This window comes from Pipistrellus kuhlii, unplaced genomic scaffold (genome assembly GCF_014108245.1).
Source record: "Pipistrellus kuhlii isolate mPipKuh1 unplaced genomic scaffold, mPipKuh1.p scaffold_m20_p_25, whole genome shotgun sequence".
Lineage (NCBI taxonomy): Eukaryota > Metazoa > Chordata > Mammalia > Chiroptera > Vespertilionidae > Pipistrellus > Pipistrellus kuhlii.
The window spans coordinates 9,214,788-9,227,888 of NW_023425524.1; the positions used below are offsets into that span (position 1 = coordinate 9,214,788).

The 13,101-nt window shown below is 42.9% G+C and overlaps 1 protein-coding gene across 1 annotated transcript in view; it reads left to right on the top strand.

The window, feature by feature from the left end:
- CNST (consortin, connexin sorting protein) overlaps nt 1–13,101 on the top strand; it is an 80,685-nt gene that overhangs the window by 50,800 nt on the left and 16,784 nt on the right. The window contains exons 4-8 of the mRNA XM_045587136.1: nt 2,364–2,394; nt 5,035–5,121; nt 5,567–5,681; nt 6,808–6,829; nt 6,960–7,056. Coding sequence (XP_045443092.1) covers nt 2,364–2,394; nt 5,035–5,121; nt 5,567–5,681; nt 6,808–6,829; nt 6,960–7,056 — 352 coding nt within the window. The remainder of the gene's footprint in view (nt 1–2,363; nt 2,395–5,034; nt 5,122–5,566; nt 5,682–6,807; nt 6,830–6,959; nt 7,057–13,101) is intronic.

Below are 13,101 nucleotides of genomic sequence, written 5' to 3' on the forward strand. Positions count from 1 at the left end.
AGGTCACAGCTGGCAGTGACAGAGCTGGACGGCAGTGCAGTCACGTTATTCACCTCCGATCTTCGCGTTCTCCCGGATTCAGACACGAGGACCTCCAAGAAAGAGCACACCTTCTCCTGCGCTGCTTTCACAGGGACACATCCTGCATGTTCGTTGCCAAGCCGTCCTTTCACCCGGAAGCACCTCTTGCCTGAGGCATGGGTTTTCGTGATTCAGTCTTCGCGGTTGCTTTTGTGGTCTCGGAACTTCCAGAAACCTGAGAGCTACCTGAAGTCTGTGTTTCTCTGGTGCCAGGAAATGGGGGTCAGATGGGTCTGGGCTCCATCAATACGTCTTTTTAAAAAATATATATTTTATTGATTTTTTTTTTTTTTTTTTTTTTTTTTTTTTTACAGAGAGGAAGGGAGAGGGATAGAGAGATAGAAATTTCGATCAGCTGCCTCCTGCACATCTCCTACTGGGGATGTGCCCTCAACCAAAGTACATGCCTTTGACCGGAATCAAACCTGGGACCCTTGAGTCCACAGGCCGGTGCTCTATCCACTGAGCCACACTGGTCAGGGCCCATCAATACTTCTTAAACGAGAGCGTTTATTCATGTGATGCACAAGCACACAAAGGCCAGGAGGTCGCTTTGAAGAGCGGACAGAGGTCCTTGCTGATGAGCAGCCATGTCTCCTGCCACGGATGGTGGGAAACCTGTGCCATGCCGCAGATCTCTCACCGGGAGCTTGTGGGTGCGATGTGGTCACTGGTCTCCGTTGGGTGTAACACAGGGATGAGCGGGACCTGCTAACACGCCAGCTCCGGGAGCTGTATGCAGTGGCATCCGTCATGTTGGCAGCTTGAAGTCGGCCATGATGGTAGGATTGGCATCACAGAAATGAGCAAACACTGCCCATCGGCCTCTCCCAACACTGCGCAGCCCATTAGTCCATGTTTGGGTGCAGTCTCTGGAACCCTCATTTTGTAGGGGGAAATGGTGGAATAATGACAGTTTGATTTGGTTCAGACTAGCACTGCAATCGCACACTGTTAGAACAGTGAGCTGATCAAAGACAGGCAGGATCCAGCAAACCCTTCGTTCCTGTGGAAAGTCCTAAGAGTAGAAAATGAGTATGGAATTGCCGAAACCGGTTTGACTCAGTGGTAGAGCGTCGGTCTGTGTACTGAAAAGTCCCAGGTTCGATTCCGGTCAAGGGCATGTACCTTGGTTGCGGGCACATTCCCGATAGGGGGTGTGCAAGAGGCAGCTAGTCGATGTTTCTCTCTCATCGACGTTTCTAGCTCTCTGTCCCCCTGTCTTCCTCCCTGTAAAAATTCAATAAAATATATTTAATAAAAGAAAGAAAAGTATGGAATCACACTTGAGGTGGAACTGAATCGTCACCGAAAGGGGACTCTCTGGCTCCTGGGAAAGTGCTCTATGAATAGAATGCATTTTTAGTCAGGTAAATATTTCCCTTTGAAAGCACGGTGTTTCCACTGTGGGGTCTGGAGAAGCCTCTCTGTCTCCCTGCCGGCTTACAGTCTGACAAACAGGCCGCTGCTGTTTACACCGGCGGCTCTGGAGGTGGTTTTAGAAGCGTCAGGTGCTTATAGGAAGCATCCCAAAGACGACAGCAGTTGAGGCAGGTATTTCTCACCAGACACCGTTTGATGGTTTGGCTTATAAATAAAGGTCTAAATAAAAGATGGAAGTTTTTAGAACCAAAGACTGTTTAAACCTAAAGGCGCCTTAGGATCAGTGTGGTAACGGACAGGCCTCCCCGGGGACCAGCGCCTGACGCTCTGGACGCTCCATCCAGTGCCCTTTACACTGCGCAGCTCCGCGAGCAGCGCCCAGGCCTCATTGCTCAACTCTGAGCACGTGGCCGCCTGCTCTGGAGTCAGAACAGACAACAGGGAGAGTCCCCTGCGATGGTTTGTGAAACAGAAATGGGAGGAATGGGGTTGTGAGGCCTTGTGATGTGACACGTGTCGACTTTTCAATTGACAGTAAACAAATTCATTCTTTTACTCACGTCATACCTTGTTAAGCCTCCGTAGCATTTTCCTCATTCTTCAGAGTTCTTCCTTCTAAACTCTAATGAATTGCTTTGACTGGAAACAGGATGGGAAGAATGAGTTTGTATAAAGACCAAAGACTGTCCTGTTTGCGTTGCTTGATTTAAAGGACTTCATAAATCTATCCTGTGCCTGCAGTCAGATTTCTTCTGAACGGGTCAGTGTACTGAAGTTGTTTTCTTCGTTTGAGATTCTTAAAGGCTTTCATAGTTCCAAGGTCTTGATTTCTTCCAAATTCGTCATTTCACCTGAATATTAATAATTTAATGTCTTGTTTTTTTGTGTTTTTTTTACAGATAGCGGAATCCTATTTCCAGGAGGAGGACTGTATCCTTTTCTTAATTACAGGAAGAAATTCATCAAACTCTTAGAAAACTGCACATTTTAAAAACTTGAGATTTACATACAAGAAAATGTATAGCTATGTTATTTTTAATAAGTTTTAGTAGTTGCCTGCATCCATGTAATCACTCAGAAAGCAAAATGTAGGGACTCTGTCACTCCAGAAAATTCTCAATAAAGGAGCCCTAATTTTTTTTTTAATATATTTTTATTGATTTTGTACAGAGAGGAAGGGAGAGAGAGAGTTAGAAACATCGATGAGAGAGAGTCATCGATCAGCTGCCTCTTGCACACCCCCTACTGGGGATGTGCCCGCAACCAAGGTACATGCCCTTGACCGGAATCGAACCCGGGACCCTTCAGTCCCCAAGCCGACGCTCTATCCATTGAGCCAAACCGGTGTTGGCCCTAATTTTTTTTTAAGTATTTTTTTTATTGATTTCAGAGAGGAAGGGGGAGGGAGAGAGAGATAGAATCATCAATGATGAGAGATAATCCTTGGTAAGCTGCCTCCTACATGCACCACACTGGGGATTGAGCCTGCAACCTGGGCATGTGCCCTGATTGGGAATGGAACTGCGACCTCCTGGTTCATAGGTCGATGCTCAATCACACCAGCCAGGCAGCTCTAATTTTACCAGAATCTAAATATTTGTTTGTTTGGGAGTTGGGGGGAGAGGAGGAAGGAGGGGAAGCACATTTCTGAAAAATATAATTTAAAAATCCATTGGATTTTCTTACTTTGAATTAAGCTGAGATACAAGTCAACTAATCTATATATATAAAAGCCCAGCAACCGGAACGGCAGAAACGACCAGAACAACCGATGGCTATGACACACACTGTGGCAGCCAACCAGCCTGATCCAGTCCCCAATGGTCCCCTGATACCCCGATCAGGGGCGGGGCCAGCCGGACCCCACCCACGCACAAATTCGTGCACCGGCCTCTAGTATTGATATAATAGAGCCTACAAGCATATTGCACATAGTAGATCTCACAACTGTCACACATATACCTGCAAAGGAAAGATTTCATTTTTCACTCATAATAAACAATAATTGCTATCAAGTGAGATGGTATGTTAAATTTTATACGGAGAAGATTCTTCCCTCAGTCTTCCAATTTCCCTTTTTTAAAAACTACTCTTCTTTTTGAGGGATGGCCCAATATGGACTCTCTGGAAAGGCTGTATCAGAAACCCCTGTTTTCCCCATTTGTGTGATGTTTTCCTCCCAGCCTTGCTGACTCCCCCCACACCTCTGAGGGATAGGCAGTTGCCCCCAAACTCTATCAAGCAAGCTGGTGAAACTTTCAGACAGTGACAGTTTATCTCCGTAGAAAATCCAACTGGAGTGGAAATGAAGCTAGAACACAACACTTTTTTTTTTTTTCTTTAACTAAAGAAGTGTATTGTCTAGTGCAGGGCGGACCAGCATCAACATCTAAGTTTCTTAGAAATGCAAATTCAGCCGAAACCAGTTTGGCTGAGTGGATAGAGCGTCGCCCGGCCTGCAGACTGAAAGGTCCCGGGTTCAATTGCGGTCAAGGACATGTACCTTGGTTGCGGGCACATCCCCAGTAGGGGGTGTGCAAGAGGCAGCCAATCGATGATTCTCTCTCATCGATGTTTCTCTCTTCCTCTCTATAAAAAAAAAAAGAAAAGAAAAGAAAAGAAAGATATGCAAATTCATGGGCCTTCGAATCAGAACTTCTGGCGATCAGACCCATGAATCTGTATTTCAGCAAATTTTTGAGATTATGGTCAGTTAAGTAAAAACATCCATGGACTGTCAGTCGTGGGCAGAGGAAAGCTGAGTTCCGTGTCCAGCTTCTCCCTGGCCCAGTGTGTGGCCCCTGGCTTATTTTTAAGGCTACAAATAAGCAAACCTCTGCGTGACCTTGAGAAGGACAGAAAGCTAGACAGCGCGCGTCCCCGTCCTTCCTCCTGGCTCGGCATCGAGGACACGGCCCAGAGGAGGCAGACGACCTCCGACGATGCCAACTGTGTGATGCAGATGGAGGTGGCAGACGTTTATGAAACAATCTGCAGAGTTTCACCTAACTATGAAAATTACTGTGGCAGGTTAGTTACATTTTCAAAAAAGAGTCACGTGTTGGGCTCTGTGACCCGTAGGCGTGTAACCCTTAGATTTTTGTGAGAGAGCAGCTTTCAGTGAGAAGTAAGGGAAGGATTAAGGTGAGTGAGACCAGAAGCAGGTTGACAGGAGAGAGGGTAGCAGGTGTTTAACAGAAAGCAGTTGAAGGAGAGGAAAGAGGGAAACACAGGTGCCAGGATTCCGTGGGGTCCCTTTTCCAATTAAATCACACTCAGTTGACTGCTAGAGGGCATTAGCAAACAGGCATTCCTGAGCGTTGAAATTTCCTTTTCGCTTCTACTCTTTGCTGATAGAACGGACCCCAAGGAGCTATTGCATAATATGCCACATTAAAATGTACCTACTTCAAAACCAAAAAAAACATGTTTAAATTAAAAAATATTTAGAGTCCTCTTATTTTTTTGGTAAGCTTCAAGTTTCGTACTTTATATAGGACATTTCTTCTTCAACCATGTGGCTAAATGTAAATAGCCTGGATTTCTATTTTCCTCAAGTTTTCTGTTCAGATGAGAAAGCAATGAAGTTCATTCAGCTTGAGCGCCTGTATCATGAGCAATTGCTTGCAAACCTTTCTGCGATTCAAGAACAATGGGGTGAGTACAGAATGTGGAATTATCAGCAGTTTGACAAGCTGCTATCTAGAAAGTTAACACATTTGACCCGGTTTTGTACATCAGGAAATAAATGTTTCTACGTTCACGTTACTATTGCAAAGAAAGTTGCATTTTCACCACAAGCAATGCCATTGTGAGAAAATGTCTCTTTGTATTTTGTTCTTCATATCAACACTGAGCAAGAGAACTCCTGCCACTGCTTGCATTTCTTCTGATCCCTTTGTATGCCCTCCTGGCTAATTTAGTCTCTGAGATATTTACTTACATTGTAAAGTAATCACTTAGCTGTTTCTAACTATATTGACTTATGGGTTATTTGAGAAGATAGTTTTGCATGCTAATCTTTATAAGTGTGCCAGTTAACTATCTTCCCTCCTAAACGTGATTTGTAATAGTCAGTGACTAACAAATATTTTAAATTTAGAAACAAAATGGAAAACTGTGCAGCCACGTGCAGTCACGTCTCCAAGGAATTCAGAGAGGGGATTTAACGGTGAAGATTTTGAACGGCTAACCAAATTTTGCACAACACATCAAGAGTAAGTATTTCCGTATTTGGTTAGAGTGAGCTCGGATCAGAATATTGAAGAACCATTGTAGCATTGAATATCTGAAATACAACATCCATTTCTTTGTTTTGTTAATGTTTTCAACTGGAGAAATTAAACTGGATAAAATAAAAAGATTAGGTTTCTTTCTCAGCTTTTATCTGTTTCTTATGCCAAGCTCGGTGAAAGGTCCGCTTTACAGAGGTTCACAGCACTTTTTAATTAGAAATTTTTATTTTTTTATTGTTGGAAGTATTACATGTGTTTCCCTTTTTTAAAATTAGAAAATTTTTAAATATAACTTCTACTTTTTATCTCTGATTGGTTAAGAGATTAGGCAATTCAGATGGGAAAATTGTGTATTAGGACTGTTGGCCAATATTTGTAAATTATAGTAAAAAACATTTTTTAAAGAGTAGGCTAATAGTGGAAGCAAATGCAGTATTTAACCAACATAATGCAGAAAGGAAATTACATTTTCCTGATAATACTTTTTAATTGCTTGATTTTTGTCGAAGAATTGGATCTTTAAAGCTAATTTACAGTAATAATAAAGAACATAAATATGCTTTTAATTCGTATTTCAAGACTTAGATTTCGGAAGCTGAGGGGACGGTGCTGAATGAGTCTGGATTCAGAAGTGATAACTTATTCAGCTCTGCTGGTGACCGCTTTCTTATGTTGGTCACTGTGAACCCTTGAAACCAAGTATTTTGGGATTTTGCACTGTAACCTAATGTCTTAGCCTGTTAAATATGTGACCTTTCAACTTCACAGAGTTTTAAAATCAAGGAGTTTTTAGGCACATAAGAGATTTGCTTCCAAATATTCAATACCCTTTCCCTGCCCTTCGCGTGGAACTAGATATTTTTTTCTGCCTCTCGGCATTTGTAGCTTATTTGGGAAGTTTCGGGAGTAATTAGCCTCGGAGGAGATGAGCACTGTCGCTGCCTCTGCGCCGAGAGCCAGGCTGTGTCCGCAGTGGGAATGTTCGGAGCTAATGTCAGAGCCCCGTGGAGCTGTAACTTTTTACAGCATTTCCGTGACATTTGTGTGGAAGCATACTGCCGCTGCGATTTGTTTTTAACTCTTTCTTTTCTCTCTGTTTTCCCTACAGCCCTCTTCCATCCGCATACAAGGTAAGGGATTGTTTCTTTGGAAGCATTTACAGGGAAGACTCTATGTCATACGTCTATAGCATGACTCGCGTAGAAAATGAACCTCCTCGATTGTTTTCCCCTTCCCTTGTTGTGCTGTGTTCCCCCTTAGACGGCAGCTGCGGAGCCGGCCCAGGGGAGGCAGCGCGTGGCCACGTTGGTGGAGCCTGGGTGTCCCCTGGGAAGCGAAGTGGCGGCCCCAGCACCTGGTATGTGTTGAAGATTGAAGACTCCCATCTGCCACCCTGACTCTATCTTATCTTGCTGTCACCTCTGAGATGCTATGCTGACCTTTTTTTTTTTTGCACATACTTTTCCTAGACAAATAGCAAAATGGGATTTTTTTATATTATGAAAGTATTTTTATTTTTTTATTTTTTTATAAATATAAGGAATTTTAATATATATATATTTTATTGATTTTTTTTACAGAGAGGAAGAAAGAGAAATAGAGAGTTAAAAACATCAATGAGAGAGAATCATCGATCAGGTGCCTCCTGCACACCCCCTACTGGGGATGTGCCCACAACCAAGGTACATGCCCTTGACTGGAATCAAACCTGGGACCTTTCAGTTCACAGACTGACGCTCTACCACTGAGCCAAACCAGTTTCAGCTGAAAGTATTTTTTAGCAGTAGAAAATATAAAATCTAAGTTCTTATAAAAACAGTGATTTCCATGTTTTTCAGCAGTGGCTGTCTGTATCTAACACAGTATGACAGGATTATACAAAAATGCTCTGAAACAGAGTTGGTTTGGGTGTCTTCAGACATTCTTTTCTGTTTAGAATCCAACAATTATTACCTGGGCTTTAGCTAGCCATTTGTTCTGTATATCTAACTACTTAAAAGTTATTGATAATTTATCCATAGCATTGATTCCTCTCCCTTTTATGTTGACTAACATGGTGTACTTTAATTTGCATATATATTTCAAAAACAATTGTGATATATTTTGTATCACTTTGTGTCCTATGTCAAAAGTTAAAGATTTTTAGAAACTGATTTTTTTTTTTACATTAGTAATGTATGTCCATTATAAAAACATTAGAAAATAAAGATAAATACCTTTCAGGGTGTTTGTTTTTCCTGATGCATGATTTTTGGTTCTAATTTCTATTTCTGGGATTTATGTTCCTGAGCCCTGATATTAAATAGCAGCATCAGGCATTTGGACTGAGCTGCCTGAGAGAGAAAATGATGATGCTGCCTGCAATTCGCTTCTTATTTTTCTTTTTATAAAGTCCTTTTTCGTCCCCTAATATATCTCCCTTATTTTTATGAGGCAAATTAGAGATAGTGCCTTAGGCCAATCCTACTACATTCTGTTCTTCCCGTCTCTACTGTCCCAGTCATTTTCAGACTGGAAACCAGAGTAAAGTGAGCCTCAGTCTCAAAGGGGGAGAAAGTCGCAGCCTGGCCACCTGGCTGGGCGTGGCTGTCCCCGTGGTGCCCGCTGGGAGTGCTCTTAGGCTGAGGAACTGTTTGGCACTTGGGACTGGCTGCTTGGCCCGCACTAGCTAGGCACTCACAGCTTGGCCTCAGCTGTGAGCTTGTTCCCGACGGGAAAGCTCAGTACCACGTGGAAGGCACTTGCTCGATTCTCTGACTCACTGCCAGGCCCCGGGTCCTCTGGCTTCTCGGTAAAGGGCAGCACGCTCTGCCAAGCCGGTGCCTGGGTTACCAGGGACTCACCAGGGAGCATCCTGTGGGGAGGGTGGCCACTAGATCCACAGCGAGAAACCTGGCCACGTCTGCTGAAACAGTGTCTCTTAAAGAGAAATGTCTGACCTCCCACAGTTAGTCTTGTTTGGTTATTCTGTAAACAGATACACAGAAATGTAAGAATATGAGAGAAAAAAAAATATGAAAACGTTACTTTAAATGAATTGAATACATCATTCTTGTTTTACTTCATATTCCTCGTTTCTAACAATGAAAGACATGTTAGACTTTCCTTTTCCCTTTTCCTTCTCTCTACATTCCTTCTTCCGTGAGAGGTAACTTGCTGTTTTTGTGTGTGTCTGGTTAAAGGCTGTTTCTGCAGCCAGTTTCTCTCCCCTGGTTCGTTGACTAGCGTAGGGTTAAGCGTTTAGAACAGGGCCAGGGCCACAGTGAGAAGGCAGCGTGCTCTCACTTCTCTCTTCCTCCCCCGCATACCGTCACTGCCCCGACACCAGTGCTCTCCCGTCTCTCTGCATCTCACGCATTGCCGCTTCTCTCATTAACCCCCCGTTCTTAAAGTCTTCAAGTAACTTGCCTAGTATTTTATGCTTTCAAAATACTTGTATGTGTATTATTCATCTGTTCCTCTTAACCAAAATAAGGCCTGCCGAATCATTTGAAGAGACTCGATGAAGTGAAGTGACTTGTGCAGACACAGAACTAATTAGAACTCAAAGCCAAAACAGCTTTCTGGCCCTGTGGTCCATTATTTTTATTGATTTTTTGTAATGTTTTATATGTAGAAATAATGTTACTTATAAATTTATAAGACATGATAACGAAGTGCAGGCCTATGAACCTAATACCTAAGTTAAGGACTAAATTATTGTCAACTCTGAGGGTTAGGTGAAATCCTGAATTTTAGATTTATCATTCCCTTCCCATTTTTTTTTTTTATCAACTTTATGGACATACAATTTCCAAGCAGTAAATGTACCTGTTTTAAGTGTGTCATTTGATGAGTTTTGACAAACGTACGTACTCATGTGACCACCACTACAGGGAAGATAAGAACATACATGTTTCCCCTCTATAGCCAGTCCCTCCCACCTCCTGTGCAGGCAGCCAATACTTTCCTGTCAAGATGAGTTTTCCCTGTTTTGGAATGGAATATAAGTACAATTGCTCAGCGTATGTTTGGATAGTCACCCATGTCATTGTATGTATCATTAGTTCATGCCTTTTCAGTGCTGAGCAGTATTTTTTTTTCCTTTTTTGTTGTACCAGTTTGTTTATCCATTCACTTATTGGTAGACATTCGGATTCTTTCTAGTTTGGGGATATTATGAATGAAACTGCTAGGACGTCCCTTTGTGGATGGGTGCTTTTATTTCGCTAGGTAAATAGTTGAGGCTGAAATCGCTGGGTCATAGGGAAGGTACTGGCTTAACTATAAGAAATGGACAAGCAGTGTGTCAGTGTACCCCACGAGCATTTTATGAGAATTTCAGCTGCTTCAGATCCTTGCTAACATTTAATGTTGTCAGTCTTTTAAATCTTAGTCATTTTAGCAGATATGAAATTATGTCATTGTAGTTGTAACTTGCTTTCCCCTCATGACTGGGTATATACATTTTTAATTTTTATTTATTTTTAAAAATATATTTTATTGATTTTTTTTACAGAGAGGAAGGGAGAGAGATGGAGAGTTAGAAACATCCATGAGAGAGATACATCGATCAGCTGCCTCCTGCACACCCCCCACTGGGGATGTGCCTGAAACCAAGGTACATGCCCTTGACGGGAATTGAACCTGGGACCTTTCAGTCCACAGGCCCATGCTCTATCCACTGAGCCAAACCGGTTTCAGCCATTTTTAATTTTTAATTAACTACTGTTGAAGAGATACTAATTTATACTACTTTCAACATTTCAGACTTAGTTTAAGTATGTGTTTTACTGTAAAGTATTTACTGTGAAAATTCTTTTTTTTCAAGCCTGATACCACTCAATGTTAATTAATGAGATCTTCAGAAAGTATAAGACATAAGTATTAATTCATAAATGCTTTAGATCCCATACCAGGGGGGAGGGGGTCCCTAAAGAGAACATGGGGGAATAGGCTATAAAAGAATAACTTAGCCGAAACCGATTTGGCTCAGTGGATACTGTAGGGGTGTCGAACTCAATCAGAGAAGGGGCCAAAATCTAAAATCCAGCCTAAATCGCGGGCCGAATGGTTTACTGAACAGTCATAAACTGTCATTGTGATGAAAACGCAGCGGAGTGCAGTGATGACAGCGCGGTGCGGGCCACATTGCAAGGCCTGGCGGGACGGATTTGGCCCGCGGGCCTTGTGTTTGACACATGTGGGATAGAGCGTCCGCCTTCGGACTGAAGGGTCCCAGGTTCAATTCCAGTCAAGGGCATGTACCTTGGTTTCAGGCACATCCCCAGTGGGGGATGTGCAGGAGGCAGCTGATCGATGTTTCTCTCTCACTGATGTTTCTAGCTCTCTGTCCTTCTCCCTTCCTCTCTGTAAAGGGGTCAATAATATATATATATATATATATATATATATATATATATATATATATATTTTTTTTTTTTTTTTTTTTTTTTTTTTTTTTTTAAGAATAACAAAGCCATGTACATTCCTCTAGAGCAGTGGTCGGCAAACTCATTACTCAACAGAGCCAAATATCCACAGTACAACAATTGAAATTTCTTTTGAGAGCTGAAAACTGACTTCTGTGCATGGGCCACGAAGTTTCAATCGCACTGTACGTGCACGCCCGCACGTGGTATTTTGTGGAAGAGCCGCACTAAAAGGGCCAAAGGCCGCAAGTGGCTTTGCAAGCTGCAGTTTGCTGACCACTGCTCTAGAGCATGTGTAGGAACTTAGGTTAAGTCTGACTTCTCATTTTAGAGCTACCTCTTTAATTCATTGTGTAGGAAGTGTCTGCTGTGCACTCAGCTCTTACTCCATTTTTATCCATCAGAGTGGGCTTGTTGTTGGTGTTTGGTTTTTAGTGAAGTTAGTGCAATGGGGGGTAGCAAACTGAGCTCACTAGATTTGTGGGTTCAGAAGACCCAATTAACAGAAATGCATATCAATGTTAACAGAAGCATTAACAAGGATAAGTTTTATATTATATTGTAGATGCAGAAAATATTTTGGGTCAAACATGTGGATCCAATATTTACCCTCCCCCCTTTTCCTGGGACACTATTAAAGCATCAGACAGGGATTCCTAAAAGAGAAATCCACAGGACAAACTGGCAAGGACACAGCAGCAGATGAGACATCCAGGAAAATGGAAAGTAGAAACCGAGAAATCTGTGGCTACTACGAAAATGCCGGTTCCTGTCTGGAAAGGTTGGGATTGGAAGCGCTGAGGGTACCTCTAAAGTCAAAGGTATAAGGCCCAAGAGTCTGGCTCACGGATAGAGCGGAGGCCTAGGTTTGATTCTGGCCAAGGGCACATCGATCCCCAGTAGAGGATGTGCAGGAGGCATTCAATCAAGGATTCTCCTCATTATTGATGTTTTTATCTCTCTCTCTCTCCTTTCTTCTCTGAAATCAATAATAAAAAAAAACAACACATAAAAAATAAAGTCAAGGACGTAGGGTTGGACTGGAAACAGGTAGGAGCACTGGGACCTTAGTGCTTCAGAGGCAGCAGGGTTACCTGGTGGAGAACGTGACAGACGGGCTGGGCCGCAGGGTCAGGCTCAGCTCTAGGAAGGGCTGTTCTGTGGAAAATGAGAGTGAATGACAGTCTCATAGGCTGAGTGGTGAGACCTGCAGCCTCCATTCTGCATGAGCATTTAAGCGTGTGGCAGCCACAGCTCTGGTTTCCTCTCTGGGAAATGAGCTGCTGATCTAGGAGGGAAAACCTCCAGAAATCACGTGAAGGGCCTCCCAGTGCACGGCCCTACCCACTGTGCCACCCTGAGGCCGGCCCCTGGGGAAGGCTTGCCTTGGGCCACGGGGCTGCTTGTTGTTTCCTTTAAGAAAACCTGAGCCGAAACCGGTTTGGCTCAGTGGATAGAGCATCGACCTGCGGACTGAAAGGTCCCAGGTTTGATTCCGGTCAAGGGCATGTACCTTGGTTGCGGGCACATCCCCAGTGGGGGGGGTGCAAGAGGCAGCTGATCGATGTCTCTCTCTCATCGATGTTTCTAACTCTCTATCCCTATTTCTTCCTCTCTGTGAAAAACCAATAACATATATTAAAAACAAAAACAAAAAACAAAAATACTCAAAGTCCGGTAGACAAGCCAAGAGAAACTCAGAGGAAACAAAATGCAGAGAACAGATGAAAACTTTTTTTTAAATGAATATTATCACAGAGATTAGAGGAAATATTATATAAATGAAAGCAAAAAGAATATGTTTAGTTTTTAAATATTTCTTTTTATTTATTTTAGAGAGAGAGGAAGAGAGAGGGAAAGAAAGCAAACATCCATCAGCTGCCTCCTGCCCGCCCCCTACTGGGAAGCAAGCCCACAAGCCTGGCAGGTGCCCTACCCTGGAATCCACCTGGCAACCTTTTTGTTGCATAGGAAGATGCTCAACCCACTGA